Source organism: Lactuca saligna, chromosome 8 (genome assembly GCF_052625555.1).
Source record: "Lactuca saligna cultivar CGN05327 chromosome 8, ASM5262555v1, whole genome shotgun sequence".
Lineage (NCBI taxonomy): Eukaryota > Viridiplantae > Streptophyta > Magnoliopsida > Asterales > Asteraceae > Lactuca > Lactuca saligna.
Genome location: NC_136424.1, coordinates 124588271 through 124612944, shown reverse-complemented (window position 1 = coordinate 124612944; position 24674 = coordinate 124588271). Strand labels below are relative to the sequence as shown.

Genomic DNA, 24674 nt, shown 5'->3' with positions numbered 1-24674 from the left:
GAAGACCACCGCCCCCAACTCCAAACTGTGTGTAGGGTAGTTCGCCTCGTGAGGCTTCAGCTGCCTCAAGGCATAAGCAATGACATGCCCCCTCTACATCAACACTGCGCCTAAGCCCGAGATCGATGCATCGCAATATACCACAAAATCCTCCATGCCCTCGGTCATGGCTAAGATCGGCGCCTCGCACAATCTCTACCTCAGAGTCTCGAACGCTGCCTGCTGCTCAGGCCCCCATCGAAAGACCACGACTTTCCTAGTCAACCATGTCAGGGGTACGACTATCTTGGAGAAATCCTGAATGAACCTCCGATAGTAGCCTGCTAATCCTAGGAAACTCCGAATCTCGGATGGAGACTTCAGAACCTCCCATCTCATCACGGCCTCCACCTTGGCCGGGTCTACTGAAATCCTGTTATGGTTGACGAGGTGCACAAGAAACTGCACCTCACGCAACCAAAACTCACATTTGGAGAACTTGGCATACAAGCTCTCCCTCCTCAGGGTCTCCAAAACCTCCCTTAGATGCTCATCATGCTCCTCCTGAGTCTTGGAATAAACCAAGATGTCATCAATGAAAACTATCACAGATTGATCCAACATCGGTCTACACACGCGGTTCATGAGGTCCATGAACGTGGCAGGAGCATTGGTGAGCCCAAACAGCATCACCACAAACTCATAATGGCCATAATGCGTCCGAAACGCGGTCTTCTGTATATACTCCTCTCTAACCCTCATCTGATGATAGCCTGAATGCAAATCGATATTGGAGAACCAAGATGCTCCCTGTAACTGATTAAAGAGGTCATCAATCCTCAGGAGTGGGTAGCGGTTCTTCACCGTCACCTTATTCAGCTCCCGGTAATCTATACACATCCGGTGCGACCCATCCTTCTTCTTCACAAACAGGATCGGGGCTCCCTAGGGTGAACTGCTCGGACGAATAAATCCCTTGTCTAGCAGCTCCTGCAGCTGCGTAGACAACTCCTGCATCTCGGGAGGAGCCAACCGATAGGGTGCCTTGGCTATCGGAGCCGCACCAGGAACTAGGTCGATCGTGAACTCTACTTGATGCTCCGGAGGTATTCCAGGAACCTCCTCCGGGAACACGTCAGCATAGTCTCGCACCACTGGAACCTCGCTCACTTTCGCCTTACCCGACTGCCAGGTATCCATAACGTACGCGACATACCCCGCGCATCCCTGCTGAAGGTAGCACCTAGCTCTCACTGCTGAACATACTATAGGTCCATGCCGTGGCCTCTCGCCGTGGATCACCAACTCTCCCCCACTTGGGGTCCTAACCCGCACTAGCTGTTGTGCGCAATCTATCACCGCCCCATTATGGCTCAACCAATCCATGCATATAATCACCTTGTTCCCCCGCAACGGTATGGGAACCAAATCCACCAGATAACGCTCCTCAAATAACCTCAAAACACAATCCCTGAACACTGTTGATGCTTGCACCGATCGATCATTGGTAATCTCTACCTCTAAAGAGCAATCCAACATGCCCGAGGACTCAGCGCACTTCTTGCTAAGCACAAGGGAAACAAACGATTTGGTAGCACCCGAGTCGAACAACACCTGGACTGGGATACCGTTCACATGGAACGATCCCGTCACCACATCGGGTGCAGTGCGTGCCTCCTCGGCGGTCAGCTGAAATGCCTGACTCCTCACCACTGGAGCCTCTACCTTGCCCTGCCGGCCATCTGTGATCCGCAGGGTCGCTGGAGTTGGCGCCTTTACCGGCGCTGAAACTGTCAACTAGGGGCAATTGGCTTTCTTGTAGCCCCTTTGGTTGCAGTGGAAACACAACAACTCCGATGTCTGAATCACAGGTGCAGGGGCGGTACAATCCCTGCTGAAGTGCCCCGCCTTGCCGCACTTATAGCAGCTCGACGATCCCAATCTACATGCCCCCTCATGAGGCCTGCCGCATTTCCTGCAACGGCTCGGTCCTGACTGGCCTTTCGACCTACCATCCGATCCCTTAGGCTTCTTCCCCGAATACCCTCCTGGGTGTCCCTCCTCAGTCTTCCTCTTCCGGACGTGCTCCAGATCTATCTTTCTCTCCCTTGCCCTGGCAATCATAGAGTCCAAGGTAGGGCAAGCTGAAAGACTGACATGCTCTCGAATATCAACTCGGAGCATGTCATGGTAGCGGGTCCTCCTCATGTCCTCATCACCCGCATACTGGGTCACTAACAATGCCCTCTCCCGGAACTTGGCGGTGATCTCCACCATAGTCTCCGTCGTTTGTCTCATGTCCAAAAACTCTCTGGCTAGCTGCTGAAGCTCGACAGCCGGCGCGAACTCCGCCCTGAACCTAGTCGCAAAGTCCGACCATGACATAACCTTGACAGCCGAGGCTACCAACGAGTCGCTAACGGACTCCCACCAATCCCTAGCTCGATCACGCAAATACCCTGCCGCAAACCTCACCTTCTACCCCTCAGGGCAGAAGCTAATCATCTGTGTAGACTTAATGTCGGCAATCCATCACTTGGCAGCTATGGGGTCCTTCGCCCCATGAAAATCCGGCGCACCACTGCCCTGAAAGTCCTTGAAGGACAGGGTGCGAGATCCCGACTGGCCAGATGCCATGTCACTCCCGAATGCCCGGAGGCGGTCCTCCATCATCTCCAATATCCCCTCCTTGATCGACCCGAAGATAATGGGGGTCGACTCAAGGATACCTCTGGTGATCTCAGACGCGATGAACTCGCGCAGCCTCTCATCTACTGGCTCGGAACCTGATCCCGAACCCAATCCCTCTCCTGTACTGCCAACTGCTGGCCTCGGGCGTAGTACCACCATTCTGAAATACAAAGAAATAACAACTGTTAGCGATATTGATACCCTTGGAGGGATCACACCCACTACAGGTTCCCTGGTCTTATCTTAGCCTTCCTCGGTTTGGGTACAGATCCTCTACTTTCAGTAGTACGGGCCCATACTACCTTCCACATCTATCCGTACCTTCCCCAACGACCGCCTTGACTCAACCAGGTCCCCTCCACTACCGCTGATCACTACTACTCTTTATCCTAGGCTTATCCTAGGAAACCTCTGACTCCACCCAACCTAGTCCTCAGCTGCTGAGGGTCTCTTGGTGATGCCAATTAACTATTACCTGAACACAATCACATGTGATGAGGCTCGGATAATCCTTCAAGTAAGGGACTCATCTCTACAATGGTTAGGACTCAAACAAGAGCTACGCAATATAGTCAAATCCAACACTCTGAGATTATTCAACCCTGATCACATGTGACTTTAACGTATTCACCTAACAGTTAACTCCCATCACTTCAAAGCCCACATAGCACAAAACAAACAGCATTTGGACATAAGGAAAACAATCTCAAGCAACTCTATCCTCGTAGAGAGAACTGAACTAGCATACAATGCTAAGCTCGTACTATCAGGAATAACCTAAACAGGCTACCCTACTGCTGTCTACTCAACTCTAGCATGCAACTCTTTCATATACTGAAGCACATAAAGCAGGCACATAATGCATCACTCCTAGATTCTTAGTCCTATTCTAGCATGCTGTTCTACAGAAACTGATAAACATAAATAAACTTGTATGGGTACATTGGGGAATACATACTTGAGCTCGGCCGGGCGCACATCACACACTTTGTTCTTTCTTAAAACCCTTTACTTATCCTTTTAGAAAACATTTTCTCTTTCCAAATCTTTTAATCCCTCGATTTGAGTTCAAACACCCCCGAAGGTGTGTCCGAATCCCTCAAACCAGGGCTCTGATACCAACTTGTAACACCCCAAAATACGAGCCAAAAATTTCATTTTTGAAAACATATTTTTAACAAAACATTTGAATTAAAACATTTACTGATCAAAGTATTTTAATAAGATATCGCATGTCTGGAAAACATTTCAATAAACATAATAATGTCAGAGTACAAATCCCCAGGAAGTTCTCATGATGCGGAATACGAAGCATGTGTGTGATGGGCCGCTACCGCGCCGGCTCCTTCCCCTTCGAAGAAGAGGTACCTGAAACCAAAACTGAAAACTGTAAGCACAAAGCTTAGCGAGTTTCCCCAACCTACCACGTACCATACAATCACATAACAAGCATATATCGTCAGGCATATCTGGGTGCCCGACCTACCGCTTTGGTCCTCTCGACCGGATATTGTCTAGCATAACTGGGAGCTTGCCTCCCCTTCGGTCCTCTCGACCGGATACTGACTAGCATATATGGGTGCTGATCTCCCCCTTCGGTCCTCTCGACCGGATACTGGGGACTATTTCACCCCCTACTACTACCACATAACACATATATCTCGTAATCTATCTAGCATGGCTGGGCATGATCGCCCCTTCGGCCTATCGACCGGTAATCTGGGGACTATCTCCCCCTACTGTCACTAACACATAGCATCATATCATACTAGCACATAAACATATCACAGGTAGTAGCAACCTTAGATGAATATCACAGAGACAATCATCCATCATACAACTCCTACTGGTGGGCCGACATTGTGGTCGTAGACCCACCGCTACTGGAAGGTAACTCACCTCGTAGTAGCTGCTGATCTGTGTGGGAATAGTCTGTCTGCTGCTGTTGCTACGATAGGAAATCCTCCGGCTGTAATTCCCACCAAACACTTAGTCAAATACTGTTAACCGCCCTCAGGGTAAATTTCCCATTTACCGTTAACAAGTCATGAGTTAAGTCATAGTCAACTGCCAGTTGACCAGACTCGCCGAGTTGATTTGCCGACTCGCCGATTCCCTTTCTCTATACCCAAGTCTTAATAGTCATGCATCCTACTCGCTGAGTTATATGAACAACTCGCCGAGTTTGCCTTCATCTGAAGAACACTCTACGCTGTGACTCGCCGAGTTATATGAACAACTCGTCGAGTCTGTTCTTGATCTAAGAAGATTGTCTTAAACTCGCCGAGTCAGGGCATTGACTCGCCGAGTTCCTTCATGGATGAGTTCGGCTTCCAACTCACCGAGTCCACCCCGGACTCACTACACTACTCGCCATAATGAAAAGGGGGAAAACTCGGGGACTCACGTCTCGACTCGCTGAGTCCGATGAATTACTCGCCGAGTCGTTACCATGGAAATAGTATATGGTCGATTCTGCTCGAATCCAGCTCATGTCATACATAGATCCGTGATCCTGGGGATTGATTTACACGTAAAGTTTCCAACTTTACGTGTAAATAGGCAACCATGAGGGTTTTAGGGTCCAAAATGAACCAAAAGGGTAGATCTAGGACTTTCATGTAATATGGTTCCAAAAAGCCAGTAGATCTGAGCTCCTGGAGCTCAACCATGCCTAGATCTAAAGGTTAATTAGCTTATTACGAACCCTCAAACCTACCCAAGCTTGGAAATGGTTCAAGAAGGACTTTAATGGAGCTATAAGGGACAATAAGCATTAAAACAAGGGGGAAAACGAGTTATACCTTAGGGAACACACTGAGATAGCTCAAAGATGCTTGACCTCCTCTTCTTCTTCTTGATCTACTCTTCTTCCCACTCCAAAACTTCAAGAGGACACACCAAATGCTTCAAAATCAAAAGGAAACAAAGCTTGGACGAGATATAGGGCTCTGAGGGTGAATGGGGGCGAGCTTGGTTCGCATAAGCTAGCTTAAATAGGGGGTAAACCCTTGGAATTAGGGTTTCATCAAATAGCGATGACTCGCAGAGTCCAGGATATGGACTCGCCAAGTCGCCAACTTAAGCATGCCCCCGGACCGCATCCCTACTCGGCGAGTCAGACCTACAACTCGCCGAGTCCAAGGCTAAAATGACAATTACTTAGATAAATTTTTACGTACCAGGAACCGGGTGCTACACTGCGACTTATGGATTCCTAGATAGGGTGGTTGGAAGAGACCCACCTTAGGTCGAGGTGCTGGTCATTCAAAGTGGTCCCAAATATCGAATAGATAAAAAGATAAGGAAGTACTTGAAGGAGGGAAAGCGAATATTGAAATATGATGACATCGTGTTTAAAATGTAGAAAATAGGAGTGCAATGATTTGTTTTTTTATTTCTCTTGGTTGTTGGCTTATGTGACTTGATATGAAGAAGACATATGTCTCTTTTTGAAGCTTTGATAATTTGGAATAAAATTTATGTTTGTTATACTTACTGTTTTATGAACATAAATATGTAGTTAATATGTCTTCACAAAGATCTTGGAGGTTCATTAGGGTCATCCCGGAGGAAGAACGCATCCAAATTGGAGCTTATGTTGGGGCACCAGAAGATGTACCAGAAACCCGACTAATCCCAAATGCTAGTCGTGGACGGGGCCAAGGAAGAGGTAGGGGTAGAGGAAGAGGCCGAGGAGATGTTACAACACCGATACCTGTACAATCAACCCATGGAAGCTCCGGATTTCACCGCGGTCGAGGTCGAGGTCACAGAAGGGGTCATAAGGCATACACGGTCACTAGAGAAGAATTGGCTGATGAGATTGCTCGGGCGATTCAAGCCAATTTCCCTGATATAGTTGCTCAGGCACGAGAAGCTATAATGGGTGACTATTAAGGTAACTTGGGTGGAGGTGAAGAAGGCTACGAGTACAGTACACCAAATATGAATTAGAATCCAAGTATTGCACAACCCTCAAGGCATCATAAAAACCATGTTCGGCGAGGTTGTAGTTACAAGACGTTCATGAATTGTAAGCCACCTGTATTTAACGGAGAAATTGATCCTGTTTTGTCATCAACATGGATTATGGAGATTGAGAGAATATTTGATACTAGGAAGTGTGCAGATGAGGAAAAGGTGATTTATGTTGCGACAATGTTAAAGGGGGAGGTAATACATTAGTGTGGCATGGTGAAGGAATTTAGGGGGTGTGTAAGAGCATGTCATGGGATGAGTTTCTAATAATCTTTAAAGAAACATTTTACTCGTGAACAACGGTTAAACAGTTAGAGGAAGAATTCTTGAGGTTGGAATATGGGAATATGACTATGAGGGAGTACACCACATAGTTCACGGAGAATGCTAGGTTTGTTGAAACGTATTTACAGAAGAAAGAAGGGCGGAACGCTATATTTGGGGATTGAGAACAAAATTTGTGCAAATTCAAAAACCGGGTACTTTGTAGTGAGAAGAATTGTCAAGGTGAAGACAGGGATCTTGGGAAAAGAAAAGGGGATGGTATGAATAATGATTCCAAAAAAAGCAAGACTTCAGATCAAGAACATAAGACTGATCAAGGGTCTGGAGTAAAGCAATGTCGGAAATGCAACTATTATCATAAGGGGGAGTGTAACATGAATTAGAAAGTTTGCTACAAGTGTGGGAAGCCTGGACACATATCCACATAATGTAAGATAGGAAGGGTATGTTAGTGGTGTGGTTCCCCTAACCACATTAAGTCGGAATGTCCCCAGAGTAAAGGTAATAACAATCAAGGCAGGACAATAGACAATCGGTCGGCGGATAAAAAGGTTGACACTGGTAGAACAAAAGTTAGAGCTTTTCGCATGAAGGCTCAGGAGGCTCAAGTGATCCCAGATGTGGTGACATGTACTTTCCTAGTAAACTCAATTCATACTAGGGTATTATTTGATTCTGGTGAAAATAGATCTTTTGTGTCTACTTCTTTTTGCAAAAACCTGGGTAGAAATGAAAAGACTCTAGACCATGCCTTAGAAATTGAAACTGCTAACGATCACTGGGTAGTAGTAAGGGAGGAATATGATGATTGCTTTATCGAAATAGAATGTTGCATAGTACTGCTAAAATTATTACCTATAGCCCTAGGTAATTTTGACATTGTTATAGGGATGGATTGGTTGTCGGCAAACCAAGTGATCATAGATTGTGAAAATATGATTGTTCAAGTTTGGGTGCCAGGAAAAGGAATTGTAAGGATTTATGTTGAACGGCGGGTTAAGGACTCTATTTCGATATCAGTGACTAAGGTAACTCATTATCTAAAGAAAGGGTGTCAAAGTTATTGGGCATATGTTCTCGATTCCAAGAAGGACAAGCTTGAAATAGCACATATACTAATTGTACGCAAGTTCCAAGATGTGTTCCCTGATGACCTAACTAGCTTGCCACCAGATAGGCAAGTGGAGTTACGAATCGATCTTACCCAAGGAGTAGCACCGATAGCTAGTGCGCCCTATCGGTTAGCACCAACATAAATGAAGGAGTTGATGGCTCAGTTGAAAGATCTTCTCAACAAGGTTTTTATTTGGCCCAGTACCTCACCGTGGGGTGCACCGGTACTGTTCGTTAATAAGAAGGATGGGACAATGCGAATGTGCATTGACTACAGTGAGTTAAACAAGGTGACTATAAAGAAATGGTATCCATTTGAAAGACCCCAACTTTCGTATTTTTGAAAGACCCAAACTTTCATATTTCACATTATCATTAGTCCAAAACATGCTATTTGCATATTCACAAAAGCAATATTTTACATTGATATAAAGGATTTACAAACTACTGGATACAAACCTTCTATTACAAAGTGTTATATATATTACATAACTACCCAGGATATTGTAATTTATACAAACATAAAAAGTAGTACAAAAGTACTATTACAAACTATTCTACATCTTTCAATAGTATGTAAACATACTAATTATTTATCACCTGCAATTGTTAAACATTGATAGGGTAAGCGGTGACGCTTAGTGAGTTCAAAAATAGATACAATATAATGTTATGCCATATATATATACTTCAACGTGGCAAAGCAAAGAGGAACAACAAGAAGTATGTGAGGTCATGTGACAAGCGTTCATATCAATCAAAGACATTATTCAAAGATATTCTTTTCAGTTCTTGATATACATCAATAAAGCTTTGGCCCAATTGGCATAGAAGACATGCAATTTCTGATTAACATCTTGTTAGATTTCAGGCTTTTAGTCCTGTCTAACCATTTGCCAATGCCATAGAATAGAAGTCATTCTCTTATAGAGACATGATCTACATGGGCAGAGGCTACGTACCAGTACCAATGTGAATCTAAGTCCTTTCACTGGTCACATGGTCAAAGGTATTACAATTGCTATAAACATAGCGAATAACACGAGAAAATAACTCAGAATGATAATACTGAAAAACACATAGCACATATAACACATAACATACAATTGTTCCTATATATTGAAGTCACCTTAAGTTAACCGGGGGTTAAAATAGTAATTTGGATAGCACTTCGGCTTTAAATATGCCTTTCTATGTTGAAAACCGGGCTCTGTGAAGGTAGGGCTTTAAAACTGAAAAGATATAATTTCCAGGCTTCTCGGGGGTCTCGGGATGTGTTTCGGGTGCTACAATAGATTTCAGGGCTTCGGGGAAAGTTACTATGAAGAAAATATGGAAAGAGGGGCTAAAAGTGTCAAAATTTTCAAAGTTAGTCAGCAAGGTTCGCATGTTCCTTTATATAGGGCCGAGGTTCAGAAGTCAACCTAGAAGCGAAACTCGGTGGAAGCACCAGAGCGAAGCAGATGACGCGAGAGGGAGGCTCGACTGCGAAGCTGGTAGGCGCGACGTGGAGGTGCGAGACTCGGACACGAGGGCGAGGCGCGTCGGATGCCGATAGGCTCGCATTTCGGTCGAATCACTGAGTGGCACACATCAGACTCTGGAAGCAAGCAGCAAGGTAGTTCGGTCCGGGCCACGTCTCCGGTGACGCACCTGCTTCGTTCGAGTTGACGTGGCCGGTTACTATTCATGCGAAAATTTCTGATTTTCGTGCCCTGAACTTCTAAAATCCACAACTTTCGCATAAGAGCTCCGTTTTTGACGTTCTTTATATGCACGCGTAGCTAAAATCATGCTCTACAACTTTCGTTTACACTTCGTTGGCTAATTTTGAATTTAATATTAATATTATTATTTTTAACAGACCGGGACAGAAAAATCCATTAAAAATTCATAACTTCTTCATCCGACATCCGTTTTCGTCAGAATTTTTACCGTTGTACTACATATGATGAGACCTTCGATTCTCGTTTAGGATGTATCGGTAAACTATCGGTCGATCTAAAATTCGAGTTTTTAGCTGTCTACTGCTAAGTTGAAATTTCAAAAAATCATAACTTCCTCATACGAAGTCAGATTTTGGCGTTTATTTTTATCAAATTTCTTGGTTTAATGAATACTACGAATTTCATTTAGATTACTAAGGCTAAAAAGTAGTTTATCAAAAACTCACTTTTTACGTCATTCGGCGCCGTGCCGGTTTTGTCGCGGATCTTCGGTTGGTCATAACTTCTTCGTTATAACTCGGATTTTGACGAGGTTTTCGCCTGCAAATTTCTAACGAGATTATCTACAACATCAAATAATAAAATTTTACTTATTTAAAATTTCATATTTTCGCTAAATTTCATTGTTTGGCTTTTAATTGGAATCTCATAAGACTTCCAATATTATCTGAGTGATTCTAAATATAGTTTTACTTCATTTCTAGTAAAAACCATTTGTTAGAACTCAACACTCAATTTTACATAATATTTCACAATTTTATTCATTACAAAACACGATTTTAAAACGTGTATGTTACAAATACCTCCTCCTTTTGAGGATTTCGTCCCCGAAATTACATCGATTAAAATAAATGGGGATATTTTGCTTTTATCTCATTCTTATTCTCCCAAGTATAGTTTGGGCCATGATGGTGTTTCCACTTGACAAGCACCAATTCTACTTCTTTATTGCGTAGCTTAGTTGTTCTTTCATTCACGATTTCATCTGGCTCTTCTACATATCTTAACTTATTATCCAATTTCACTTCGGATAATGGAACTGTCTCATCGTAGATGCTCAAGCATTTGCGCAGATAACTTACATGAAACACATCATGAATACCTGCCAAATCTTCAGGTAATTCTAAGCGGTAAGCTTGCTTTCCAATTCTCTGGATGATTTTGAAAGGACCAACAAATCTAGGACTCAACTTTCCTTTCTTCCCAAATCGCATAAGGCCTTTCCATGGGGATACCTTCAGCATCACGAAATCACCCACTTGAAATTCTATAGGTCGTCTTCTCTTTTCCGTATAGGACTTCTGTCGATCCTGGTCCGCTTTCATTCTTTCTCGAACGATTTGAATCTTGTCGGTGGTGTCTTGAATCATTTCAGGGCCTCCAAGGATCTTCTGTCCTACATCTCGCCAACATAACGACGTACGACATTTGCGACCATATAATGCTTCATATGGTGGCATTTTGATTGAAGTGTGGTAACTGTTATTATATGAAAATTCAACAAGAGGTAAGTATTTATCCCAGTTACCACCGAACTCCAAAACACATGCACGAAGCATATCTTCTACTGTCTGGATTGTTCTCTCTGTCTGACCATCTGTCTGAGGATGATAAGCGGTATTGAGAGCAACTCGAGATCCCAGTTCGCGTTGCATACTCGCCCAAAAGTGAGAAGTGAAGTGAGTATCGCGATCGGAAATGATCTTTAGTGGCACACCATGTCTTGCAACAATTTCATCCAAGTATACCTGTGCGTATTTCTCCATTGGAGCCGTTTCACGCATAACGAGAAAATGTGCACTCTTACTCAGACGGTCGACGATTACCTAAATGCTATCATTCTGTCTAGCAGTCTTTGGTAATTTGGTAATAAAATCCATGGGCAGCTCTTCCCACTTCCATACAGGAACACTAAGGCTTTCTGGAGTTCCATAAGGCTTTTGGTGTTCTGTTTTGACTTGTAAGCATACTAAGCATTCCTGTACATATCTTCCAATGTCTCTCTTTAATACAGGCCACCAATAATCAGCTCTTACATCATAGTACCTTTTACTTGTGCCAGGATGTATTGATAGCTTAGATTTATGAGCTTCATCTAAAATCTTCTGTCTTAATCCACCAATCTTTGGAATCCATAGCCGATTCCATGGCTCTTTATTGTCTCATATTCAGAGTTTGCTGACTGAATATATACTTGAGACTCTTGTGGTCGGTAAATAATTGGCATTTCGTACCAAAAAGGTAATGTCTCCAAAGTTTTAGGGCAAATACTACTGCAGCGAGTTCAAGATCATGGGTTGGATAATTCTTTTCATAATCTTTCAGTTGTCTTGAGGCATAGGCTATCACTTTACCACGTTGCATCAACACACAACCGAGTCCCAATCTTGAAGCATCGCTATATACGGAGAAATCATCATCACCTTCTGGGAGTGATAAGATGGGAGCATGAGTTAAAAGGTCTTTTAGAGTTGAGAAAGCTTTTTCTTGATCTTCACCCCATTCGAACTTCACTTCCTTCCGTGTAAGGCTTGTGAGGGGTACGGCTATACGAGAAAAGTCTTTAATAAATCTCCGGTAATATCTCGCGAGACCTAAGAAACTTCGAATTTAGGAAGCATTATGGGGCACTTCCTAATTTTGAATGGCTTCAATTTTGATGGGATCTACAGATACACCGTTACTAGAAATAATATGACCGAGAAATTGAACTTGACGGAGCTAAAATTCACATTTCGAGAATTTAGCATAAAGTTTCTCCTTTCGAAGAAGTTCTAAGATTTCACGAATATGAATGGCATGATCGGCTTTAGACTTGGAATAGATTAGAATATCGTCAATGAATATGATGACAGACTTATCGAGCATTGGGCGGCACACTCGATTCATCATATTCATGAATACGGCAGGAGCATTTGTCGAACCGAATGGCATGACAAGGAATTCGAAATGCCCATAACGAGTACGGAAAGCAGTCTTCGGTATATCTTGCTCTTGTACTTTCAACTGATGATAACCAGATCTCAAATCAATTTATGAGAAAAAGCTAACACCCTGAAGTTGATCGAATAAATCATCGATGCGAGGTAGTGGGTACTTGTTCTTGATAGTCACCTTATTCAACTCACGATAATCAATGCACATTCGCATCGATCCGTCCTTCTTCTTGACAAACAATACTGGAGCACCCCAGGGAGAGGTACTCGGTCGAATAAAGCCTTTGTTAAGTAATTCCTGTAGTTGGATCATCATTTCTTTCATCTTGGCTGGTGCAAGACGATAAGGAGTCTTTGCGATCGGAGCAACACCGGGCACAAGGTCAATTCGGAATTCTACTTGTCTGTCCGAAGGAAGTCCAGGTAGATCATTGGGGAAAACATTGGGATATTCGTTAACAATGGGAATATCATTTACAGTTTTATTCTCCTTTCTTGAGATGTCAACTGTATAGGCCAGATAGATAGGACAACCTTTCGATATGAATTTACCAGCTTTGAGGAAAGAGATTATTTTTAAGATTCTTTGTTCACCGTAGACATGAATAGGATCTTCCCCTTCAATAGGAATGCGTACCATCTTTTCGTAACACAAGAGTTCTGCATGGTTCTTTGATAACCAATTCATGCCGAGAATAATATCGAAATTGGGCAAGGAGATAGGGATTAGGTTAGCAAGAAAATTATAGCCTTCAATTTCTATTACACAATCCCTATAGATTTTATCAGCAAGTAATGATATACTTCCTGTAGAATCTACGTGAAATGGTTGCGCGGGTGCATAGCAAATAGTTTGAAAAGAATGCGCAAATTCATAAGATACGAAAGAATCTGAGGCACCAGAATCAAATAACATGTGAGCAGGTCTAGAGTTGACAAGAAATGTACCCGTCACGACATTGGGGTCCTCACGTGCTTCCTCTGCGGTAATTTGGAATGCACGACCCTTAGCTTTTGGCACCTCCTCCTTTTTAGCTGGAGTATTCTTCGGTTGTTGGACAGGGACTTGACTTCTCATTGGTTATTGAACAAAAGCTTGACTTCCCGTCACTTGGCTGGTAAGAGTAGGGCAAAAACGCTTCTTGTGGCCAGTAATACCACATGCATAACAAGTCACATCCTTCCTTGGGAAAGCTGGCTTGATATGACCTGTTTCTCCACACCCATAACAGATAATGGATTCCTTGTCTATTTTGCATTGACCCGGATGATTCCTTCCACAAATGCGACATGATGGTGATTGAATAGAAAAAGATTGTGACCTACCACAGCCACGAAAAACACTCTGAGATTGTGCTTGCTTGCTAGGATCAGTTTGAATAGATTGAGCTGGTGGATTAGTGAAAGCAGGAGTAGTTCTTTCAGTACGTGGATGCTTTGGAATAGTAAGAGTGGCACCACGTCTTTCTAAGTCATGCTCACGCCTTCGAGCATACTCAACGGTTTTATCGAATGACAGAACATCTCGGTTGACAACGAAATCATGGATTTTGTGTCGTAGTCCCTCCATGAATAACTGAATTTTCTCGTCTTCAGTTGGAATATACTTCGTAGCAAACCTTGCTCTTTGATTAAATTGAGTTTCATACTCATTCACAATCATTCCTCCTTGTTTAAGCTCGAGGAATTCCTTCTCCAATCTTCTCCTCATATCTAGAGGACAATACTTTTCTAACACACGAGTCTTGAACAACTCCCAGGATAAGTTCTACTGGTCACATCCATCCAGAGCTTCATATGTTGCTTCCCACCAGACTAAAGCTTCTCCAATGAGCATTGCAGAAGCATAAATAGCCTTGTCTTCATCATCCACATGAGAAACACGAAATACTTTCTTGGTGATCTGAATCCAAGTTAGAACAATTATAGGATTAAGGACACCTGAAAACTCCATAGCACCACTACTCTTGAAATATTTGAACGAGGGACGCTTCACCTTTCCGCTTGAAGATTCTCCAGTGACTTTCTCTTTTCCTTTATCATCATTCTTTTTGTGTTCTTCGAGAGTTTGTCGAATAACACCGGTAAGTTTACCTAAAAGTCGCTCCTCACGAGGAGATACTGGAGTATTCACTTCCTCGGGTTGAGGATCTCCACCAACATCAAGGGTATGGCTGCTTACTTGTTCAGCCATTGATCTGAAATACAGAGTAAGATAGTATTTTAGAATATTAGGGTTTACTATTACCTAATACTTTTACTTATATATTTCCTATGGTTTGTATCCCTTTACTTACAATGATTAAGTTCATATATTGAACTTCCTATAGGTTAAGTCTAAATACCAATCCGTGGAATTTAGTTCGCTTAAACTACAACTCTGATACCATGGTTGAAAGACCCCAACTTTCGTATTTTTGAAAGACCCAAACTTTCATATTTCACATTATCATTACTCCAAAACATGCTATTTGCATATTCATAAAAGCAATATTTTACATTGATATAAAGGATTTACAAACTATTGGATGCAAACCTTCTATTACAAAGTGTTATGTATATTACATAACTACCCAAGATATTGTAATTTATACAAACATAAAAAGTAGTACAAAAGTACTATTACAAACTATTATACATCTTTCAATAGTATGTAAACATACTAATTATTTATCACCTGCAATTGTTAAACATTGATAGGGTAAGCGGTGACGCTTAGTGAGTTCAAAAATAGATACAATATAATGTCATGCCATATATATATATATATATATATATATATATATATATATATATATATATATATATATATATATACTTCAATGTGGCAAAGCAAAGAGGAACAACAAGAAGTATGTGAGATCATGTGACAAGCGTTCATATCAATCAAAGACATTATTCAAAGATATTCATTTCAATTCTTGATATACATCAATAAAGCTTTGGCCCAATTGGCATAGAAGACATGCAATTTCTGATTAACATCTTGTTAGATTTCAGGCTTATAGTCCTGTCTAACCATTTGCCAATGCCATAGAATAGAAGTCATTCTATTACGGAGACATGATCTACATGGCCAGAGGCTACGTACCAGTACCAATGTGAATCTTAGTCCCATTCACTGATCACATGGTCAAAGGTATTATAATTGCTATAAACATAGCGAATAACACGAGAAAATAACTCAGAATGATAATACTGTAAAGCACATAGAACATATAACACTTAACATACAATTGTTCCTATATATTGAAGTCACCTTAAGTTAACCGTGGGTTAAAATAGTAATTTGGACAGCATTGCGGCTTTAAATATGCATTTCTATGTTGAAAACCAGGAGTTTGTTTGAAAACCGGGCTCTGCGAAGGTAGGGCTTTAAAACCGAAAAGATAAAATTTCCGGGCTTCTCGGGGGTCTCGGGACGTGTTTCGGGTGCTACAATAGATTTTAGGGCTTTGGGGAAAGTTAATATGAAGAAAATATGGAAAGAGGGGCTAAAAGTGTCAAATTTTCAAAGTTAGTCGGCAAGGTTCACAGGTTCCTTTATATAGGGCCGAGGTTCGGAAGTCAGCCTTGAAGCGAAACTCGGTGGCAGCAGCAGAGCGAAGCAGGTGGCGCGAGAGGGAGGCTCGGATGCGAGGCTCGACTGCGAAGCTGGTAGGCTCGACGTGGAGGTGCGAGACTCGGACACGAGGGCGAGGCGCGTCGGATGCCGATAGGCTCGCATTTCGGTCGAATCACTGAGTGGCACACATCAGACTCTAGAAGCAAGCAGCGAGGTAGTTCGGTCCGGGCCACGTCTCCGGTGACGCACCTGCTTCGTTCGAGTTGACGTGGCCGATTACTATTCATGCGAAAATTTCCGATTTTCGTGCCCCGAACTTCTAAAATCCATAACTTTCGCATACGAGCTCTGTTTTTGACGTTCTTTATATGCACACGTAGCTAAAATCATGCTCTACAACTTTCGTTTGGACTTCGTCGGCTAATTTTGATTTTAATTTTAATATTATTATTTTTAACAGACTGGGACAGAAAAATCCGTTAAAAATTCATAACTTCTTCATCCGACATCCGTTTTCGTCAGACTTTTTACCGTTGTACTACATATGACGAGACCTTCGATTCCCGTTTAGGATGTATCGGTAAAATATGTTCGAGTTTTTAGCTGTCTACTGCTAAGTTGAAACTTCGAAAAATCATAACTTCCTCATACGAAGTCAGATTTTGGCGTTCTTTTTATCGAATTTCTCGGTTTAATGAATACTAAAACTTTCATTTAGATTACTAAGGCTAAAAAGTAGTTTATCAAAAACTCACTTTTTATGTCATTCGGCGCCGTGCCGGTTTTGTCGCGGATCTTCGGTTGGTCATAACTTCTTCGTTATAACTCGGATTTTGACGAGGTTTTCGCCTACAAATTTCTAACGAGATTCTCTACAAAATCAAATAATAAAATTTTACTTATTTAAAATTTCATATTTTCGCTAAATTTCACTATTTGGCTTTTAAATGGAATCTCATAAGACTTCCAATATTTTCTGGGTGATTCTAAACATAGTTTTACTTCATTTCTAGTAAAACTCATCTGTTAGAACTCAACACTCAATTTTACATAATATTTCACAATTTTATTCATTACAAAACACAATTTTAAAACGTGTATGTTACACCATTACCGAGGATTGATGATCTATGCGGTCAACTCTACGGGGGAAGTTACTTTTCAAAGATCGATTTGCGGTCGGGGCATCACCAACTGAAAGTCAGGGAAGAAGATGTGTCAAAGATAGCCTTTCGAACTAGGCATGGTCATTACGAGTTTCTATTAATGTCATTTGGTTCAACCAATGCACCAACCATGTTCATGGATCTGATGAACCAGGTGTGCAAGTCATACCTAGATAAGTTTGTAATTATATTTATCGATGACATCTTGCTATACTCTAAAAGTAAAGCGGACCATGAGCAACATCTACATATAACACTTTGCTTATTGAGGAATGAAAAACTATTTGCCAAATTTTTGAAGTGCGAGTTTTGGCTTCGGGAGGTCCAAATTTTGGGACATGTTGTAAATTAATGTAGTATCAAGGTGGACCCAACAAAAATAGAGGCGATTGAAAAGTTGGAGCCAGCAAGAACACCATCAGAAGTTCAAAGTTTTCTTGGGCTAGCAGGATACTATTGAAGGTTTATACAAGACTTCTCGTGTATAGCAACACCATTAACTACCCTGACAAGGAAAAATGTAAAGTTCGAATGGAAGTCAAAGCAAGATAATGCCTTAAACGTCTTAAAGGAAAAGCTTAGCAGTACAAATGTATTATCATTACCACATAATGCCTTTAACGTTTTGTTGTTGATAGTGATGCATCCAAGTTAGGCTTGGGGTCTGTTTTGATGCAAAACGACAAGGTGATTGCTTATGCCTCATGACAATTAAAGGTTCACGAGCGTAAATACCCAACACATGATATGGAGTTGGTTGCAGTAGTGTTCGCTTTAAAGATTTGGAGATACTATTTGTATGGGACAAGGTGTCAAATCTTCACTGATCACAAGAGTCTTAAATACTTGTTTGATCAGAAAGGTTTGAACATGAGACAACAACGGTGGATGGAGCTATTAAAAAATTACGACTCAGAGATATTGTACCATCCGGGGAAGGCGAATGTTGTAGCTGATGCACTAAGTTGTAAGGAAAGAAGAGAACCACCTAGGATTCGAATGATGAAGATTAGTGTAACCACCAACTTACTAGATGATTTGAGAAAGATTCAGGAGGAGGCCTCGAAAGAAGAGAAGTCGAAAAGTGAAGGTGTGGTTGGAGTAATACAATCATTAGAAAAGGATAATCGTGGCTTGAAGTGCTTCCAGGGAAGGGTTTAGGTGCCACGAGTGGGTGATGTGCATAAATTACTTCTCAAGGAGGCGCACATGTTGAAGTACTCTATCCATCTAGGAACAAACAAGATGTATCAAGACTTACGAAAATCTTACTGGTGGCTAGCTATGAAAAAGGATATAGCCTATTTGTTGAAAGGTGTTTGGCGTGCTTGAAGGTGAAGGCTGAACACCAAAGGCCTTATGGCCAGTTACAGTCAATGGAGATTCCAGTATGGAAATGGGATCACATCACATTGGAATTTGTGACTAAGTTACCTAGGACACCGAAGGGTTATGACATACCCGTTGGAAAGGTTAGCTAAGTTGTATGTTGACGAGATAATGAAATTGCATGGAGTTCCATTGTCTATTGTTTTGGATCGGGATAGCCGCTTTACGTCGGCATTTTGGGGTATTTTCCAACGAGAAATGGGTACTCGATTGAAATGGAGCATGACTTACCATCCGCAAACAGATGGGCAAAGTGAACGGACAATACATACCTTGGAAGATATGTTACGGTCTTATGTTATTGATTTTGGAGGATCATGGGAAACACATTTGCTGCTAATTGAGTTTGCATACAACAATAGCTATCACACAAGTATAAAAGTCGCACCATATGAGCCTCTATATGGAAGAAAGTGTAGAACTCCATTATGTTAGAACGAGGTGGGGGAGAAATAGTTGGCTGGACGTGACCTTGTTCAACAAACTACCGACAAAATCCAAGCGACTAGAGATAATATTAAGGTTGCTCAGGTTCGGCATAAAAGTTATGCAGATAAGCGGAGGAAGCTAATAGTGTTTCAGGTTGGTGATAAGGTTATGTTAAAAGTGTCCCCATGGAAGGGCGTTGTGCGTTTTGGTAAGTGAGGGAAGTTAAGTCCCTGCTATGTTGGACCTTTTATAATTACAGAACGAGTTGGAGAGGTGACCTATCGATTGGAGCTACCAAGGGAAATATAGGGCATTCATAGCATGTTCCACGTCTCTAATCTAAAGAAGTATCTAACGGATTCCGCCATGGAAGTGTCACTTCAAGAAATTAAGGTTGATGAGAAGGTACGATATAGCGAAGAACCCGTCGCAATCATAGATCAAAAGGTCGGACAGTTAAGGAATATGGAGATACCACTGGTGATAGTTCAGTGGCAGTATCATAAAGGTTCAGGTGCAACATGAGAGACCTAGCAAGATATGAAGACTAAATACCCTCATTTATTTCATTAGTTCAAATTCCGAGGATGAAATTCTTTTAAGGGGGAAGTTTGTGATAACTTAAATTTAAGAGGTATATATATATATATATATATATATATATATATATATATATATATATATATATATATGTAATTAGATTTTATCATTATAATAAAATGATTAATTCAAGGAATAATGAGGTAATTAGTAGAGAATTATGGAGATTAATGGCAAAAACCGTCATCTTCAATAGGGCTGTAAATTCAAGCATATAAAAGGGGTTCCTCAGTTATGGACTTAGGCATTATATACAGCACGAAAAATCGAGTGAAAACCCCACAAGAATTTTGGAAATCCACTTAGAATCGAAGAAGAAGTAGGAACTAGAAGTTCTTGAGGATTTTCACAGTTTTTTGAAATTGAGGTACGTTTATCCAATTTAAGCTCGAATTTGTTGTTTAAATAGGTTTATACAATTGCTTTACATGTTTTGGTTCAACCCCTTGTCTCAATTTGACTGAACATGTAGCAATTTAACAAAAATCTGAAGAGTGTAATTTTGGGTATAAGAAAACCTATAATTGGTATCGTTATTAGATTTATTTTCGAAAATTGTGACGGGAATATGTTAATAAGAATTCGAGAGGGTTGATAGTGATTTTATATATTTTATTTGGTGGAAATTTGAACTTTTTGTATACTCATCGATGGCGGAAAATGAGATTTTGGGTGAAAGAGAAAGTATGTTCGAATCTAATGGATACATGGGTTAAGCATCCTTTTAAAAAAAGAATATTAATACTAATATTTTATCTTCTTAAAAATAACTAGAAGTGAATGGTGGCAGTTGATGCCACTGAGCACCTTTTTATGTTACGTGCTTTCATTTTCATTTCAATTTAAGAAGTGTCATTTCTCTTTTCAAGTATTTAGAAAATAAAGGAATAGCCCTTGAACATTTACGATTATTTATTTTACATTACGATAAAGGAAATCGAAATACTCAAATATAGCCCCATACATTTTTATAACTTGCTGATCAATTAACCAATATAGTTGAATATATTCCCTTTTTAGCCATACATCCTTATGTTTTATGAATGGAAATATTCATGGTTTTACAAAATAAGCTTAATAACTTTTAACATTGAGTTTTATTAATTATTTCATAGTATTATTTCTTAAGGGAATATTACATTATCTATTAATCTATTGGAAAAAGGTTGTTATAAAAATCGTAATCAACATATGTAATTATTATTAGTGGTTGAATGAGATATATGGGTAGTTGAACCAAAATGACCATATATGATGTTTTCTAGGATTAAGGCCTTAGAAAATCATATTGGTTAAATGTAGGGTATGTGTAGCATGACAAGCTTTCGTTAAGACCTAACTCAAATAAGGTGAGTTTCGTGTGAATTTAATGGTTGCTTGCATTAAAAAGTTGATTCTAATTTAATTGCAATTACTTGTTATTGTTGTTATTGCTATGGATATTTGTGTGAATTTTATGAACTATTTTATGTAAAAGGGTGAAAATGGTGGGTGACATATATATAATGAACAAATGTATTAACTACACGGTCTAATCATTAGTCGTCGTACATGTGTCAGTACGCGGCGGAGAGCTTATGCTCTGATTAATTAGCTATAAGAATATTTGTTGTGCTCGTCGGAGGGATTGTTCCCTGAAAATGATAGTAGTTCCCTAATGTGTCACCAAGGGCGGAGAGAAATGAAAAGAATTATATTATGATAATTTGTTGCATTATTTTTATTTTATTGTCGTCAATATGCATGAAAACCACGAATCACTAGGCAATAGGCTTACCCATTAGAATCTTTAAATGCACGCAACCCAAGAAATAATGTTGCAAGTGGCAGCGGGAATGGAAATGATAAGGCTTAGACTTGAAGAAGGCGACAAGTTTTGAGGAAGACTTAGTGTACCAAATGATTACTTAAATTTTCTATTTGCTTCCGCTATTATTAATAATGACATTAGTATTTGAATTTTCGAATTTTAGAAGTTTTGGGACCATGTTAAGTTAATATTAGTATTTGAAATTTGGGGCGTTACAGTTAATGGAGCGTGTATGGTTTACCGACACATTAATTTGGGATGAGAAATTACATCGAGGTTGTCAAGCATGTTTGCATAGTTATTTACATCTTGTTTGTGATCCTCGATATCCTGATCATACATAGAAGAGCATAATTTAATATTAAACATGCCACTGATAAGATTCAATGAATCTCAAAGATCTAGGAATTTCATAGATTGAAATTGGTAAATTGTTTTACCTACCTTCATAAATTCGCAATAAGACTACGACATCGCTTTCTTGATTAAGAATTGTATTTTAGATCCTAGCCTTGAACATTTATTTTGGATTAAAATATTAAGTATTTATTTCAACTAACTAAAACTATCTCTCTTATTATAGATGTCTACTTCTAGTGATGCTACTACTTTTGAATCCTCCACCAACAACTCAAACTTCACTCTTCTATCGATCTTATCAAAGGATGAATTAGTTGGTCCAAACTACATGGACTAGATTCGAAATCTCAAAATGACTCTTTGATACGAGGGAAAATAATATGTCCTTGATAAACCTCTACTAGAAGTTGATGGGTCAACTACTACTGTAGAGCATCTTTTCACCTACAAGCAACACTATGACGATGCAACAAAGGTTGCTTGCATCATGGTTCCAACCATGGTACCTGAGTTGAAAAAGTCATGTGAAGACTATTAGCCATATGATATGTGCTTAGATATTGCTGAAAAATTTCACAAGAAAGCACGTCAAGAGAGGTATGAGGTTCTCAAGGCGTTAATTACATGCACGTTGAAGGAGGGAGAATCTGTCTGCAACCATGTGCAGATAATGCAAAGATATGCGGAGCGGTTAGAAAAGCTCAATGTGTCTTTTGACAAAGAGTTAGCCATTGCCATGGTCCTAATTAAACTCCTTGCCAACAGTTTTGATAAGTTTTTCTTAACTTATCATTTGAACAACACATAGGCCACTTGTTGCTTTCTACCACAAGTGCTCCTGTCATTTCCATTAGGAAAAACAAAGGAAAGAAGAGGAAGGATAATCCTCAATTCAATTGGAAAGGCAAGGCCCATGCTGGAACGTCTAGCAGTGAGTCAAAGTTAAAGCCCAATTCTAATATTCTTGTTGTTAGTGACCCCAAAGAGGCCACTTGCTACTATTGTAATGAAAAAGGACATTGGAAAAGAAGTTTTCCTTAATATTTGTAGGAAATCAAGGATGACAAGGTTAAGCCATCGTCGACAGGTATGTACTCTATTCAAGTCAATAACACACAACATACACGTTCTTGGGTCCTTGATATAGGATATGGTTTCAACATTTGTTTTGATTTGCAGGGGATAAGAGGAAGTGAGGAAGTGGAGCATGGAAGAATAAATCAAATCGTGGGGAATAGGCGATCCACACCCGTTACCTAGATTGGAACTTATGGTCTTATGCTCGGTGGTGATTTTAGTTTAGATTTGATTAATTGTTGCTATTCGTCATAAATGACACGAAACATTATTTCTTTTCATGTATTGTTCATACAAGGTTTTCTATATTTATTTGATGATGTGAATTGTTCGATTTTAGCTTATAAAAATGGTGTTTCCATGTTTAAATCTTTGTGATATTGCCATATTTATTCATATCTTAGGCATTATTTTAATACATTTTAAGCTACATTTTAGTTAGTTATGAAGATATTTGATACTTATAATGTTTAAATTCTCTTATGTAGCTAAAAAGGCCGTTCTTGAAGAAAAAGGACCAAAAATGACAAATACTAAAACTTGGAAGGACTGGAGCTGAAGTCGGGAGACTAATGGAGCTTAAAAGGAAGAAAAAATCGTGAAAATATACTCCCCACGACGTGGCTAGAGAATAACACGACCTGATTCTATGAAGAATCTCGACGATATGGTCAACATAGAAGCTCACGGCGTGAGCATTATAATCTCACGTCGTGAGGAGGGAATTTCCAAAGGATAACAACGTGTAATGCAAGTTTCCTTGTCAGACACAGATTTATACTGATCTCACGACATGAGACCCTAATTCTCACAACGTGAGATGCGATTTAAGGAAACTATAAATACTCCTTTGCGTATTTAACTTGAGGAGGTTGGAGTGAATATTCTGGAGAGATAGTTGAAATCAGAAGCCAGAAACCTGAAAAATTTAACCATTAGAAGAAGAGAAGATTGAAGATTAGAGTTTGAAGATTACACATTCCGTTGGCTTTGCACTAGCCTAATATTGTCTAAATCTTATGTGCTTTTTTCTGCCACAAGTAGCTAAATTATTAGGCTTTCGTTTAGTGTAGATGAACCCTAATACTATGTGTTAGTTTCTAGAATTTAATGGATTTTATGAAGTTGGTCAAAGCTTGTGTTTGAATATCATTACCTAACATGTTAATGTTTCAATCTTTGTTGCTGCGATTCGAGTGTATTTTAATGACCATTTGATTTGTATGAACTTATTTACCTAGTAGTTTATCATCATTAAATTGCTAGAGCTAGGATTAACCAAATATTAGATTAAGTAATAAAGCTAAATCCTTTAAATGTGTTAGAGAACATAATTCGATCATAATTGTGTTTGATTAATTGTCTTGATCATAGTTAATTATCTTAGATATATCTTACATAGCTCAATCGTCCTTAATAATCAATTTTGTGTTTGCTTGTGTATGATCATTACATAGTAGTTCATGAATTGGTGAAAATAATAGAAGATCGAATCAAGACTGCTAATTATATTAATATTGGTAACCAACTTAATAAATCCATGTTTAGAAACTATCCATAGGAAAA

The 24674-nt window shown here is 40.1% G+C and overlaps 1 protein-coding gene across 1 annotated transcript; it reads left to right on the top strand.

Annotated features, from left to right (window-relative positions):
• The first annotated feature begins 18190 nt into the window (after positions 1 to 18190).
• LOC145010072 (uncharacterized) lies at positions 18191 to 22368 on the top strand. The gene is made up of 3 exons (XM_078968661.1): positions 18191 to 18544; positions 18778 to 18915; positions 22255 to 22368. Exons 1-3 carry the CDS (start codon positions 18191 to 18193, stop codon positions 22366 to 22368), a joined length of 606 nt encoding a protein of 201 aa, XP_078824787.1.
• Positions 22369 to 24674: the final 2306 nt, after the last annotated feature.